At 45.2% G+C, this 14945-nt stretch overlaps 1 protein-coding gene across 2 annotated transcripts in view; it reads left to right on the forward strand.

Annotated features, from left to right (window-relative positions):
- Window positions 1–13437, forward strand: part of LOC126470281 (uncharacterized) — a 98860-nt gene extending 85423 nt beyond the window's left edge. Inside the window, exons 1-2 of one of the 2 annotated variants that reach the window (XM_050098035.1) lie at window positions 2706–2801; window positions 12770–13437. In XM_050098035.1, the coding sequence (XP_049953992.1) occupies window positions 2707–2801; window positions 12770–13211 (537 nt within the window). In that variant the 5' untranslated portion in view covers window position 2706 and the 3' untranslated portion in view covers window positions 13212–13437. Of the gene's footprint in view, window positions 1–2705; window positions 2802–12769 lie in introns of those variants that run through there. The other variant, XM_050098042.1, reaches the window with a different exon arrangement.
- The last annotated feature ends 1508 nt before the right edge of the window (window positions 13438–14945 follow it).

Raw genomic sequence — 14945 nt, forward strand, 5'->3', positions numbered from 1 at the left:
ATCGCTACTGAGGAAATTTAGAGAACCAGCATTTGAGGCTGACTGCAGTACAATTTTACTGCCACCAACTTATATTTCGCGGAAAGACCACAAAGATAAGATAAGAGAGATTAGGGCTCCTACAGAGGCATATAGGCAGTCATTTTTCTCTCGTTCTGTTTGGGAGTGGAACAGGGAGAGAAGATGCTAGTTGTGGTACGAGCTACCCTTCGCCACGCACCGTATGGTGGATTGCGGAGTATGTATGTAGATGTAGATGTAGATGTAGATGACGACTGGCTGGTCTTGATTTAGCTGTGATTGTTCCTTCTCGTTTCCACTCTACAATTAGATCACTCATTTTTTCTGTTCCTGCTTCTCTATTGGCAACACAGTACTTTCTATCTCGTTTTATACTGGTGGGCCCGTCCTCGTGACATCTAGTGGTCAGTTCCGCGTCAAATAGGAATGTCCGGATGTTTTTGGTCACGTAGTAGATATCCAACGAACAATTGCGGACGTTGGGTGCATATACCACTTTGAGATGAAGAGGGTGGTGGCGGGCCTCATCAAACCATTCAGAAGACTGATAACCCAAAGAAAAGGAACATCATAGCTCGCTAGCATTTTCTGAAACATTTGCTGCCAAGAATTGATTGTGAAAATTATTGTAGGCTTGACGGATAGTCATTTTCACGAATGCACGAGTCACTGTTATGTATTCCGCATCGGTTTCCCTAGCTTCGCTCTTGATGTGACACTGTAACAGCCTTTGTTTCCCCACTCTGAAAACTTCTGAAAACGGTGCTGTTAAACCCTGCTGCATCTTTACCGGCTTCTGTTCCTTCATCTACATCTACATTTATACTCCGTAAGCCACCCAACGGTGTGTGGTGCCGGGCACTTTAAGTGCCACTGTCATTGCCTCCCTTTCCTGTTCAAGTCGCGTATTGTTCGCGGGAAGAACGACTGCCGGAAAGCCTCCGTGCGCGCTCGAATCTCTCTAATTTTTCATTCGTGATCTCCTCGGGAGGTATAAGTAGGGGGAAGCTATGTATTCGATACCTCATCTAGAAACGCACCCTCTCGAACCTGGACAGCAAGCTACACCGCGATGTAGAGCGCCTTTCTTGCAGAGTCTGCCACTTGAGTTTGCTAAACATCTCCGTAACGCTATCAAGCTTACCAAATACGCCTGTGACGAAACGCGCCGCTCTTCTTTGGATCTTCTCTATCTCCTCTGTCAATCCGACCTGGTTCGGATCCCAAACTGATGAGCAATACTCAAGTATAGGTCGAACGAGTGTTTTGTAAGCCACCTCCTTTGTTGATGGACTACATTTTCTAACGACTCTCCCAATGAATCTCAACCTGGCACCCGCCTTACCAACAATTAATTTTATATGATCATTCCACTTCAAATCGTTCCGCACGCATACTCCCAGATATTTTACAGAAGTAACTGCTACCAGTGTTTCTTCCGCTATCATATAATCATACAAAAAAGGATCCTTCTTTCTATGTACTCGCAATACATTAGATTTGTCTATGTTAAGGGTCAGTTGCCACTCCCTGCACCAGGTGCCCATCCGCTGCAGATCTTACTGCATTTCGCTGCAATTTTCTAATGCCGCAACTTCTCTGTATACTACAGCATCATCCGCGAAAAGCCACATCGAACTTCCGACACTATCTACTCTGTCATTTATGTATACTGTGAAAAGCAATGGTCCCATAACACTCCCCTGTGGCACGCCAGAGGTTACTTTAACGTCTGTAGACGTCTCTCCATTGAGAACAACAGGCTGTGTTCTGTTTGCTAAAAACTCTTCAATCCAGCGACGCAGCTGGTCTGATATTCCGTAGGCTTTTACATTGTTTATCAGGCGACAGTGCGGAACTGTATAGAACGCCTTCCGGAAGTCAATGAAAATAGCATCTACCTGGGTGCCTGTATCTAACATTTTCTGGGTCTCATGAACAAATAAAGCGAGTAGGGTCTCACACGATCGCTGTTTCCGGAATCCATGTTGATTCCTACAGAGTAGATTCTGGGTTTCCAGAAATGACATGATACGCGAGCAAAAAATATGTTCTAAAATTCTACAACAGATCGATGTCAGAGATATACGTCTATAGTTTTGCGCATCTTGAAGACTGGGACTACCTGTGCTCTTTTCCAATCATTTGGAACCTTCCGTTCCTCTAGAGACTTGCGGTACACGACTGTTAGAAGGGGGGCAAGTTCTTTGGGTGCTCTGTGTAGAATAGAATTGGTATCCCGTCAGGTCCAGTGGACTTTTCTCTGTTGAGTGATTTCAGTTGCTTTTCTATTCCTTGGACACTTATTTCGATGTAGATGTAGATGTGGAATGTGTTTATCTGGAACGTGGGGTTTTTATATAGAACGTGTTTTACAGTCACGACTCTTCTGCGTTTGTGAAATTCGAACTGAATGTTCTCTGTTCGTTACTGAAATGATGCGAACGGACTGGGATTTGGACCTCTCTACTCCACAAAACAGGTGGAGTGCTTTAACGTCACCGCGGCCTCGCTCGGCAGAGCTGCCTAGAGCTCGGCTATTAAGCACGCGGCCGGGCAAAGAGCGAGCACGGGAAACTGTCCGTCGCAATAGCATTCGAGAGTCCCGCGGCCGGAAGCTCGTAACGGCTCACATGCGGCATATATGGACGCGCGCAGGTGACAGAGCGGGTGTGCAGTGTTGACATGGCGGCCGGCAGTGCAACGTTGCTGCTGCCGCTGGTGCTCGCATTTGCGCTGTCCGCCTGCGGGACTGCTGAGGGTAATGAGCTAAGTCATCGGTATGTCTTTCCAATCTACAACTACAAGAATACTCCGCAAGCCACCTGACGGTGTGTGGTGGAGCCTGCTTCAGCTACCACTAACTGATCCCCCCCTTCCTTGTTCCCCTCTCGAGAGTCGCATGAGAAGTATAACAATCGGTAACCCTGTGTATTAGCTCTAATTTCTCGATTTTCCCGTCGTGGTCATCTCGCGAGATGAATATGGGAGGAAGCAATGTGTTGGCCGACTCCTCACGAATACTGTATTCTCTAGAAATTTCAAGAACGAATCACTCCGTGCCGGCCGCTGTGGCCGAGCCGTTCTAGGCGCCTCAGTCCGGAACCGCACTGCTGCTACGGTCACAGGTTCGAATCCTGCCTCCGGCATGGGTGTGTGTGATGTCCTTAGGTTAGTTAGGTTTAAGTAGTTCTAAGTCTAGGGGACTGATGACCTCAAATGTCATGTCCCATAGTGCTTAGAGCCATTTGAACCATTTTGAATCACTCTGTGATACACAATGCCTCTTCTGTGGCGTGTGCAACTGGAGTTTGTTGTACATCTCTGTAACGCTTTCGCGCTGACTAAGCGATCCCATGACGAAACGCGCCTCTCTTCTTTGGATCTTCTCTATATCTTCTCTCAGTCCTACCTGGGGTCCCCAGTTGATAAACAAGTATTCGTTGAACAAGCGCGTTGTAAGACAGGTGTCTTGCACCTGCTTTACCTGCTATCTGTTTCATATGGTCGTTGCAGTTTGTCGCTCTGTATTGTTATTTCCAGATATTTTATGGTAAGTACTGTTTCCAGCAATTTGTCATCAACAGTGTAGTTGTACAGTAGAGGATTTCGTTTCATGTGTACACACTTTATATTATATTTATTGGAAGCAGAGTCAGTGCAGAATAATGTGACAGGTGGAGGTGCAGAAGGCGGGGCAAGCTTGGGGAGAGCGGTTGTGGTGGGGGTTGTGGGCATGTGGTCAGCATGCTGCAGGGGAAATGCCGAGCAGTGGAGAGGAAGTGGCGTTCTGAACTGAAGCCTATGTTCACATTTTCTGTAAACATTAAGTGGAGCCCCTCCACACCCACAGTGTCATGATAACCATCAAAAAAGATCTGCTCTCATCTCTGCTTTGGTTTGAATCTAAAAAGAATTCCACTGGAAAAGCAGCGAATTATTTTCGCCTTACTTGTCAACCAATTTTAATTTTCATAAAAACATCTCTGCTTTGGTTAGAATCTAAAAAGAATTCCACTGGAAAAGCACCGAATTATTTTCGCCTTACTTGTCAACCAATTTTAATTTTCATAAAAACATCTCTGCTTTGGTTAGAATCTAAAAAGGAATTCCACTGGAAAAGCAGCGAATTATTTTTACCTTAGTTGTCAACCAATTTTAATTTTCATAAAAAATTATGGGTGGTAGCTTTTGAGTAAAACTAGCATTTCTCTTGTTGCCACGTTAGAATTTGTACCTTTTGCCAAATCACAGTCAAGTTTCCACAATGTCACCTCACTAAGATGATGTGTAGGCACAACTAAGAGAGAAGTCTGAAACAGTGGTTACTTAAGTGAGGAACTGAGAACAAGTAAGGTCAGTAGCTGTTGTTCCAGCCCCCACAGCATTTTTTGTTTCACCAGCTATCGATGGCCCTCACAAATTACATTCTTTAATCGAAAAAGTCTGTAATTTTTGGAATAAGATAGTAGATAATGATGTTTTGCATACTAATCTTATTGAAAAATAGTCTCTTCCTTGTGTGCTGTCATTTACCAAATTCTCACTTCGATATCTCAAAATCCGTTTATGAGATATGAGGAATGTTACAGATATTTCAATATGATATTGCTGGTGTGCATTAATTTGGTCAAGATTGGTGACAGATAGAGACCTCTGTCCAAGTGTAAAGACAAATTCAGTATGTTAGCTAGATTTCATATGCAGCAACATATTTCGTAAGTGTATTAACACAGAATCATAGCGACCCCTATTTCTCATTGCAAACTTTTTCGAATTTCACGCAGTGTTTTACTTAAGTGCAAATGCCACAAATATGACCATTAACAAAATGATCGGCAAGTCATCACTAAGATGATGTATAAAACTACAAGAAATGCAAAAATGAAATTTTTTTGCCGAATAGTTTCTGTAAAATAGTTTGAGAAAGATTGCAGGGCAAACGCCTCCATTCTGCCATCGCAGCACGTCGCTAAGCGGCCGGATGCGGCAAACAATGTCGACTCTACACTGCGCATAGAATAAGTTGGCTCGTATTTGCGCAGACAGCACAGTAGGAGAGAGGATACTGGTAGTGGTGGGGGCTCTGACCAGAGGTAGCGGAGGTGAAATTCGATGGCTGAAGCCTATGCACAAAGGAAAATCCCGAGCAACTTATAAGTTCCAGCAGTTGTGCCTGAAAACGATTGACTTAACAGTTTATGTCAGTATGACCAATAATTCAATGTTCAAAGTTAACACACTTGCTATAGTGAATTTGGACTTCTAATCTGAATTTCCATGGATCCTATTGTCCTCCATATGCATTTGATTACACACTGGTTCAATATATTGTCAATTTTTAGGAGACAAAGAAGAAATATCTTAAAACTTTCATGCTGTTGGAGGGTAAGGCAATTAAAAACAGTGGTCAGGCCTATGGAGCATGCAGAAATGAAAGAAAGGTGGAATTTGAGGCAGCAGTTAAGGTTCTCGTGGATGGGGCTGCAATGGGGACTTTTGATTCGATTTTATTAGAGACAGAATTTGTGAAAATGTTGCTGATATTTGAGATGCGGGAACTTTATGACCTACTACAGGAGACGGCTGGCAGAGTGTAAATGGATATGGAAAGTGAGAAGAAGTGCATTGCATTCTTGGAGTGGTAGAGATTACTACTACATTTAAGGAGATGAAGCTGGAGTAGAGAAGGGTCTTTTAGGTAAGTGGAAAGATCTAGTCACATGGTTTTCTGGTTAATCATTTTAGCAGGTTTTGTGTATTGTGGCCCTTCTTTCGGGTAGGAGTCAAAAGATAGCTTTTGATAGAGTTTTAGTCGAAGATATTTTAGTTAGGTCACCTGAGCAGTTGTGTAACGTGAGATAGATCTCAAGGGTGAAAAGCTCGCGTGGTTTACCCTATAACTGTTTCATGTGTTTTGCAGAATTGTTGGAGAGATATGAGATGAAATTATTGGAGATCGAAGGATTCTTGGGACTAATGGGCGGTGGCTTACATAACAAGGAAAATAATGTCATCATGATACCGAAGTGGGATGCGGAAGAGAATTGCTTAGGAATATCGATTGTGTATAGGAGATGAAGGAATGGTGATAGGACGGGGCCTTGGGGAATGCCAAAGTTGAGAGGAAAATAGACTGATGGAAAAAATTGCAACACAAATTTTAATTAATGTAGAGTAATGAAATTTTGTGAATACATTGGTCTAGGTAATATTTGTAAGTCATTAACACTATACAATCACATGTAAGCACGACATAAGCAATTGCAAATGTGAAGTTCTGGTACATTAATAACCGTTGTAACCGCCAGAATGTTGAATGCAAGCACGCAAAGGAGTATGCATTGTACGCGGGCCGGATGTTAGTTTGTGGGATGGAGTTTCATGCCTGTTGCATTTAGTGGGACAATCCAGGGACGGTTAATGATGTTTGTGGATGACGCTGGAGTTGTCGCCCGATGGTGTCCCATATGTGCTCGATTGAAAACAAATCTGATAATAGAGTGGGCCAAGGCAACATGTCGACATTCTGTAGAGCATGTTGGGTTACAACAGCGGTATGTGGGTGAGCTTTGTCCTCTTGGAATGCTTTTCACGAATATAAGTATATAACACGTTAGGCTCAGTTGCAAATAGAAACCAATCTTTACCTAGGTTTCAGCCAAAATAATTTGGCCTTCTTCAGAAGCTATTGACACTAAACTATTACATGCCAAAGTTTGGCCATGGCAAGTATAAAACTTAGCACCGTAGTACCCAGTCATAAAGCTAGATTACTTAGCTGCAGAGAAACAGCAGGTCGCACTGCGCGGACGAGATCGGTAGGCCGCGAGAGCTGAGCCGGAACTAATTGCAGCGAGCAGCTATGTTCGAGCGCCGCTGATGGTCATGCGCATGCGCACATGGAAATATATATCCATAAACAGTAGCTTCCTTTACATTAGGAATTGGATTAATATAAGTATTAAAACTGTTAATGGCGTAATCTGTAACCGAACTTACTTCTAAGGAGAACGAGAACCCTATAAACGGATTCGGAGCCCGTAAGAAAGACTAGCTATTACTCGGCAAAATTATTCCTCAATTTTGAATACATTACTATTCGACTAAAGAAAGTGGAGTCAGGCGTCGGCGACTACAAAGGCAACGTAACGTCAGGGCAGGTGAAGCAAAGGTTGAAAACCTTCGAAAAAGTTCTTATTTCTCAGTTGCAACTGGTCATTAAGTAGGTTTTCTCTATCAAGAAATAGGTGTTTAAAGATCTGCAACTCCTCAAGGATGTCAAGCCTAGTGTTTTTAACCTCGCAGTTTAATAGCTCTGTGTTATTTGATGGATTGGGAACGTGGGCCAAGTGAACAAGGTGCTCGGCAAAAGTCGAGCCACGCGTGCCATCACCACTTTTCGTTGTTATATTTTCTTTATATCTAGCTGAGAGGGCTCTCCCTGTCCGACCGGAGTGGCCTGTAGTGATTGCCCGAGTTATTACATCGGCGCAGCTGTCGCAGCCTACCAACCTCGTCCGCGCAGTGGGGCCTGCTATTTCTCTTCAGCTAAGTTCAAAAAATGGTTCAAATGGCTCTGAACACTATGGGACTCCACTGCTGTGGTCATCAGTCCCCTAGAACTTAGAACTACTTAAACCTAACTAACCTAAGGACATCACACACATCCATGCCCAAGGCAGGATTCGAACCTGCGATCGTAGCAGCAGCACGGCTCCGGACTGGAGCGCCGAGGACCGCACGGCCACCGCGGCCGGCCTTCAACTAAGTAATGTAGATTTATGACTGGGTACTACGGTGCTATAGTTTTATACCTGACATGGCCAAACTTTGACATGCAATAGTTTAGTGTCAATAGCTTCTGAAGAAGGCCAAATTATTTTGGCTGAAACCTAGGTAAAGATTAGTTTCTATTTGCAACTGAAGCTTGAGTGTTATATGTTTAATTACCACAGTTGCTGACGGGGCTGCACGATGTTAAAAATCCTTTTCACGAATGACAGCACAAGAGGTCGAATCACCGGAGCTACGTACAATTTTTCAGTCACGGTTCGTAGAATAACCACTAGAGTGCATCTTCCCACAACTGGCCTCCCTCTACCCAACACTCAGCCATCACTGGCACCGAGGCAGAACCGGCTTTCATCCGAAAACACAACATGCCTCCATCCTGCCCTCCAACGAGATTTCTGCTAACACCACAGAAGTCGCAAATGACGGTGCTTCGGTGACAATGGACGCTACAGGGTGTCTGGTTCGGAGCTGTCCTTGAAGTAACAGATTTGTAAGAGTTTGTTGTCACTGTGGTGCCAACTGCTGCTCAAACTGCTGCTGCAGATGCAATACGATGCGCCAGAGCCATATGCCGACCACGATGGTCTACCCTCTCGAGAGTGTCACGTGGCCTTAGGAGTCCTGTCTTCTCATGACAACCGCCGCCAGCTATAATTTACAGCAAACCATGACTACATGAGGCAGCTACTGGCATTACATTAATCCACTCAGCACAATGTGGGGTTGGTCTACATAAGGGTTCTAATGAATTGTCCACGATAACCAGGTGTTTGATGATTTTAAAGTACGATCGCATTGGTTTACTTCGGGAATGCAATTGGGTTTTAAGACAAACTCTTTTATGCTTTTTATCGTTAATATTGCGGCAGCTGTTTGTCGTACCACACATAACACGACCTAGACCACACGTAAGTAACTATGTATTCTGACATGGTTGTCACATTTTCTTGTATTTTAATTTATTTTATTGTTATTTACATTGCCGGCCGCGGTGGTCTAGCGGTTCTAGGCGCTCAGTCCGGAACCGCGAGACTGCTACGGTCGCAGGTTCTAATCCTGCCTCGGGCATGGATGTGTGTGATGTCCGTAGGTTAGTTAGGTTTAATTAGTTCTAAGTTCTAGGCGACTGATGACCTCAGAAGTTAAGTCGCATAGTGCTCGCAGCCATTTGAACCAATGATATACAGTATATCTCTTTGAGCCACTTACATAGTTAACATGATACCTCTAAATTGTTAACGTATGTTCTATATTTTTTTATAATTTTTTATAATAGTACATTTCTTCTACTCATTGTACAGGGGCCTGAAGATGGCATCAATGTAATGCCGAAACTGGTAGCACATAGAAGTTCATAAAATGAAATAAATTTGTACAATACATACGACTGCTGGTAAATTATTGCATCAAGAAAAAAATAATTTACAGTGGCTGCATTCCTGCCAAGTCTTTCTGCAGTACCGCAGAAGCAACATCCAGCTTCTCGTAGACCTATTACACGACATCGTTCAAACTCAGTGCGGTGGCGATAAAGACGTCTTTGTCATCTTAAAGCATTTTTGATTTAACATCAAGCCCCCACTTCCAATCGCAAAGGTAACTAACGCGCACGACCGTTAAAGGACACCTGAGTTGCATCGTCATAGTGGTGCTACTAGCGCCACTCTACAGAGAATGGGGCGTAATTTGAATAGAGATCGTCTTTCGGATGTAGAAACATGCCTGCCAACTTTCGTTTATGCCGCACAACGCCTTTTTGGGGATGCGATTTTTTTTCCATCAGCGTATTAATGATGGTGTTGTTCATTGTTATACAGAATGAAATGTGTATTCTTATAGAACAACTATCGAAGAAGTTCCACCCAATAATATTCAAACAGCAGACTCTGTACACAATTTATTAAAATGCCAATACTAAAGTCTTTTGAATAACAACAAAGTCTATAACTTACAAAACTTAACAAATGGTGATAGAGAGAGCTTTAAAAACAATAACGGCGACTTGCCACCATAAAATCAAGAACCCTTTACAATAGTGCTTTTAGAGTTTACCCAAAAGATTGGTTGGTTGGTTGTTTGGGGGAAGAGACCAAACAGCGAGGTCATCGGTCTCATCGGATTAGGGGAGGACGGGGAACGAAGTCGGCCGTGCCCTTTCAGAGGAACCATCCCGGCATTTGCCTAGAGCGATTTAGGGAAATCACGGAAAACCTAAATCAGGATGGCCGGACGTTACCCAAAAGACAAAATCCAATAATAAGTTAACTTGGCATTACAATTTAAAATGATTTATATAAAAAACTTTGAGAAAGATAATGGCGCTTGACACCATAAAATGAAAGAAGCGCAACACACAACCAATAAATATAATAACAAAATAATAATTTGATACAACCAAAGGGCGAGGGCAACTCCCAACGGAATCACAACCGAGCAGGCTCTCAACACTTCGGAGCCTTCCCACTAGAAACGGTCCCCCGAAATAAACCGCTGAGCGCTCCCCGACATGCCTCCCACAACTGCCCATCACTTACGCCCCTTGGTTATGTTCTGTAACACACGACAGATCATATCAACACAAGATATAATTCAAAAATACAGTACAACATCCCGACAGCACATGATAACCACGGCGAAGTTAACTCGGGCGCTCTTAATAAGTGTCGGAAGCCAACACATGCAAATCTCAAGCAATTCTCGCTTCTTAAAACGAAACAATAAAAGCCAAGCGCATACGAATAGGCAAACCACAGTCTTAGAAGTGCCTTAACGACACCAAACGCGACTATTCCACCAAGTTAATAATAACACAGTGAAAAAAAATACAGAACATACCACCAAATGCTGTTACACAACCAAACTGACGAGATAGTGTTGTTCAGGACCCAGAAGACCACATATACCAAGCAGCAGTAATTCACTATGTATATACTGTACAAAACCGCCCTTCTTAGGCAGCCGGCCAGAGTGGCCGAGCGGTTCTAGGCGCTACAGTCTGGAACCGCGTGACCGCTACGGTCGCAGGTTCGAATCCTGCCTCGGGCATGGATGTGTGTGATGTCCTTAGGTTAGTTAGGTTTAAGTAGTTCTAAGTTCTAGGGGACTGATGACCTCAGAAGTTAAGTCCCATAGTGCTCAGAACCATCTGAACCTTCTTAAGCAGACTTTACCTAACACATCGACTGCCAAATGTACCATACATGAACGCAACTCCGGGCAGGACTCCAGTTGAGCAAATAAATTAGAACCAACAAATATCGTAACGAGCCACATACACAGCAAAAAGTTCTAACAACACCGTCCCACTTGAGAAAAGTTCAGAAATCGCTTCTGGAGCTTCCAGGGGAAAATCTGAAGAGCCAACCAACCCCACACCCTAACCTGGCAGACGACTCCAAAATTCAGCAACTAGTTGTCTCCGGGCCAGAGTATCACAGGACCCCACCGGACCTCCATATCAGACAGGCAGGAAGAACAAGTACACCAACTCCAATTAATCACCACCGCATGGCCAGCACAGCGGCGAGTTGCATCCGCCCCAGACTACTCTGCTCATATTGCGAGGCACAACAACCTTAGCGCTAGTCACTAGCAGGCCAGGCAGAGCGAACTTCACGTTCCGTGCAATACCCGGAAAACCAACTACCCTCTCGCTTTCCGCCGGTCACCGCACACACACGCCAGCGACGTCTAGCAAATCGCCACCGGAGCGCCACCCGCACCAGGACAGCGAACTATAATCGATTACAGTGCGTGCTCTGAACAAGATCACAGGATAGCGGCGGGCGCCATATCACAAAAAATGGTTCAAATGGCTCTCAGCACTATGGGACTTAACATCTATGGTCATCAGTCCCCTAGAACTTAGAACTACTTAAACCTAACCAACCTAAGGACATCACACAACACCCAGTCATCACGAGGCACAGAAAATCCCTGACCCCGCCGGGAATCGAACCCGGGAACCCGGGCGTGGGAAGCGAGAACGCTACCGCACGACCACGCGCTGCGGACGCCATATCACAGAACACTGCCCCTTTGTTATACAGGGTGTTACGAAAAGGTACGGCCAAACTTTCAGGAAACATTCCTCACACACAAAGAAAGAAAATATGTTATGTGAACATGTGTCCGGAAACGCTTACTTTCTATGTTAGAGCTCATTTTATTTCTTCTCTTCAAATCACTTTAATCATGGAATGGAAACACACAGCAGCAGAACGTACCAGCGTGACTTCAAACACTTTGTTACAGGAAATGTTCAAAATGTCCTCCGTTAGCGAGGATACATGCATCCACCCTCCGTCGCATGGAATTCCCGATGCGCTGATGCAGCCCTGGAGAATGGCCTATTGTATCACAGCCGTCCACTATACGAGCACGAAGAGTCTCTACATTTGGTACCGGGGTTGCGTAGACAAGAGCTTTCAAATGCCCCCATAAATGAAAGTCAAGAGGGTTGAGGTCAGGAGAGCGTGGAGGCCACGGAATTGGTCCGCCTCTGCCAATCCATCGGTCACCGAATCTGTTGTTGAGAAGCGTACGAACACTTCGACTGAGATGTGCAGGAGCTCCATCGTGCATGGACCACATGTTGTGTCGTACTTGTAAAGGCACATGTTCTAGCAGCACAGGTAGAGTATCCCGTATGAAATCATGATAACGTGCTCCATTGAGCGTAGGTGGAAGAACAAACTAAAATGAGCTCTAACATGGAAATTAAGCGTTTCCGGACACATGTCCACATAACATGTTTTCTTTATTTGTGTGTGAGGAATGTTTCCTGAAAGTTTGGCCGTACCTTTTTGTAACACCCTGTGTTCATAACATATTGTTGTTAGACTGTTCTACACAAACGGAGAATTAACATTTATTCAGGTCATTTTATATTGTTGTTGCAATGTCACAAATTTTAGGGGTAAAAAAGCATGTCGATTGTAATGTGTTGCAGGGAAGTATCGGCATGGCTGACCTCGGGGCCACGGCCGGGGCGAATCGCGAGAGGCACAAGGGCGGGCAGCAGCTCTGGGGGCGGCGGAACGTCCAAGAGCGGCTCGACGAGCACCGGCGGCCGGCGGGCGTCAGACGCGGGGCAGAGTTCCGCAGGCGGCAGCGCGACCGGGCAGAAGGTGAAGGCCACCACGAGCAAGGCCCTGCCTGCCAGGGACACGACCGCGCCGTCGTCCACTGGCCGCCGGCGGACGACAACGACGAGAAAGACGACGACGACGACGTCGACGACGACCACCACCACCACTGCCAGAGCGCCGTCTTCCACTGCAGCAACCAGCGCCAGCTCACCGCCGCTTGCCCCGTCGACGACACTGCAGCTACCCGTCTACAACTCGACGAGCACCCCCACGTCTGCTGCAGACAGCAGCGAGTCTGCCTAACAAATGTGGCGAGCTTGAGACGTAAATATTATTGTGGCAGTGTATAACGACTGTTCGTTTCTGTGACCTATAATGGAGAAAGAACCAGTAACAGTGATGAAGATGTGCACGTGTGTTTGCCTGTCCTTGAAGCTTATACTTCCGCTTTGCTACTAAATATTGAATAACTATTTCAAGTTTTTTTCTACAATATGTATTCTACTTTCAATAAATCCTCATACTATAACGTTGGTTTTGTCGTTACAATATACACTACTGGCCATTAAAATTGCTACACCAAGAAGAAATGCAGATGATAAACGGGTATTCATTGGAAAAATATATTATACTAGAACTAACATGTGATTACATTTTCACGCAGTTTGGGTGCATAGATCCTGAGAAATCAGTACCCAGAACAACCATCTCTGCCCGTAATAACGGCCTTGATACGCCTGGACATTGAGTCAAACAGAGCATGGATGGCGTGTACAGGTACAACTGCCCATGCAGCTTCAACACGATACCACAGTTCATCAAGAGTAGTGACTGGCGTATTGTGACGAGCCAGTTGCTCGACCACCACTGACCAGACGCTTTCAGTTGGTGAGAGATCTGGAGAATGTGCTGGACATGGCAGCAGTCGAACATTTTCTGTATCCAGAAAGGCCTGTACAGGGCATGCAACATGCGGTCGTGCATTATCCTGCTGAAATGTAGGGTTTCGCAGGGATCGAATGAAGGGTAGAACCACGGGTCGTAACACATCTGAAACGTAACGTCCACTGTTCAAAGTGCTGTCAATGCGAACAAGACGTAACCGAGACGTGTAACCAATGGCACCCCATACCATCACGCCGGGTGATACGCCAGTATAGGGATGACGAATACACGCTTCCAATGTGCGTTCACCGCGATGTCGCCAAACACGGATGCGACCATCATGATGCTGTAAACAGAATCCGGATTCATCCGAAAAAATGACGTTTCTCCATTCGTGCACCCAGGTTCGTCGTTGAGTACACCATCGCAGTCACTCCTGTCTGTGATGCAGCGTCAAGGGTAACCGCAGCAATGGTCTCCGAGCTGATAGTCCATGCTGCTGCAAACGTCGTCGAACTGTTCGTGCAGATGGTTGTTTTGCAAACGTTCAACCATCTGTTGGCTCAGGGATCGAGACGTGGCTGCACGATCCGTTACAGCCATGCGGATAAGATGCCTGTCATCTCGACTGCTAGTGATACGAGGCCGTTGCCATCCAGCACAGAGTTCCGTATTACCCTCCTCAACCCACCGATTCCATATTCGGCTAACAGTCATTGGATATCGGCCAAAGCGAGCAGCAATGTCGCGATACGATAAACAGCAATCGCGATAGGGTACAATCCGACCTTTATCTAAGACGGAAACGTGATGGTACGCATTTCTCCTCCTTAAACAACATTTCACCAGGCAACGCCGGTCAACTACTTTTTATGTATGAGAAATCTGTTGGAAACTTTCCTCATGTCAACACGTTGTAGGTGTCGCCACCGGCGCCAACGTTGTGTGAATGCTCTGAAAAGCTAATCATTTGCATATCACAGCGTCTTCTTCCTGTAGGTTAAATTTCGCGTCTGTACCACGTCATGTTCGTGGTGTAGCAATTTTAATGGCCAGTAGTACACATTATGTGTAAACTCCCTTCACACCTGCAGTGTCGACTGAGGTGGCAGAAGTCAAGGGATATCTCCTAATATTGCGTCAGATCATCTT

This window comes from Schistocerca serialis, chromosome 1, assembly GCF_023864345.2.
Source record: "Schistocerca serialis cubense isolate TAMUIC-IGC-003099 chromosome 1, iqSchSeri2.2, whole genome shotgun sequence".
NCBI lineage: Eukaryota > Metazoa > Arthropoda > Insecta > Orthoptera > Acrididae > Schistocerca > Schistocerca serialis.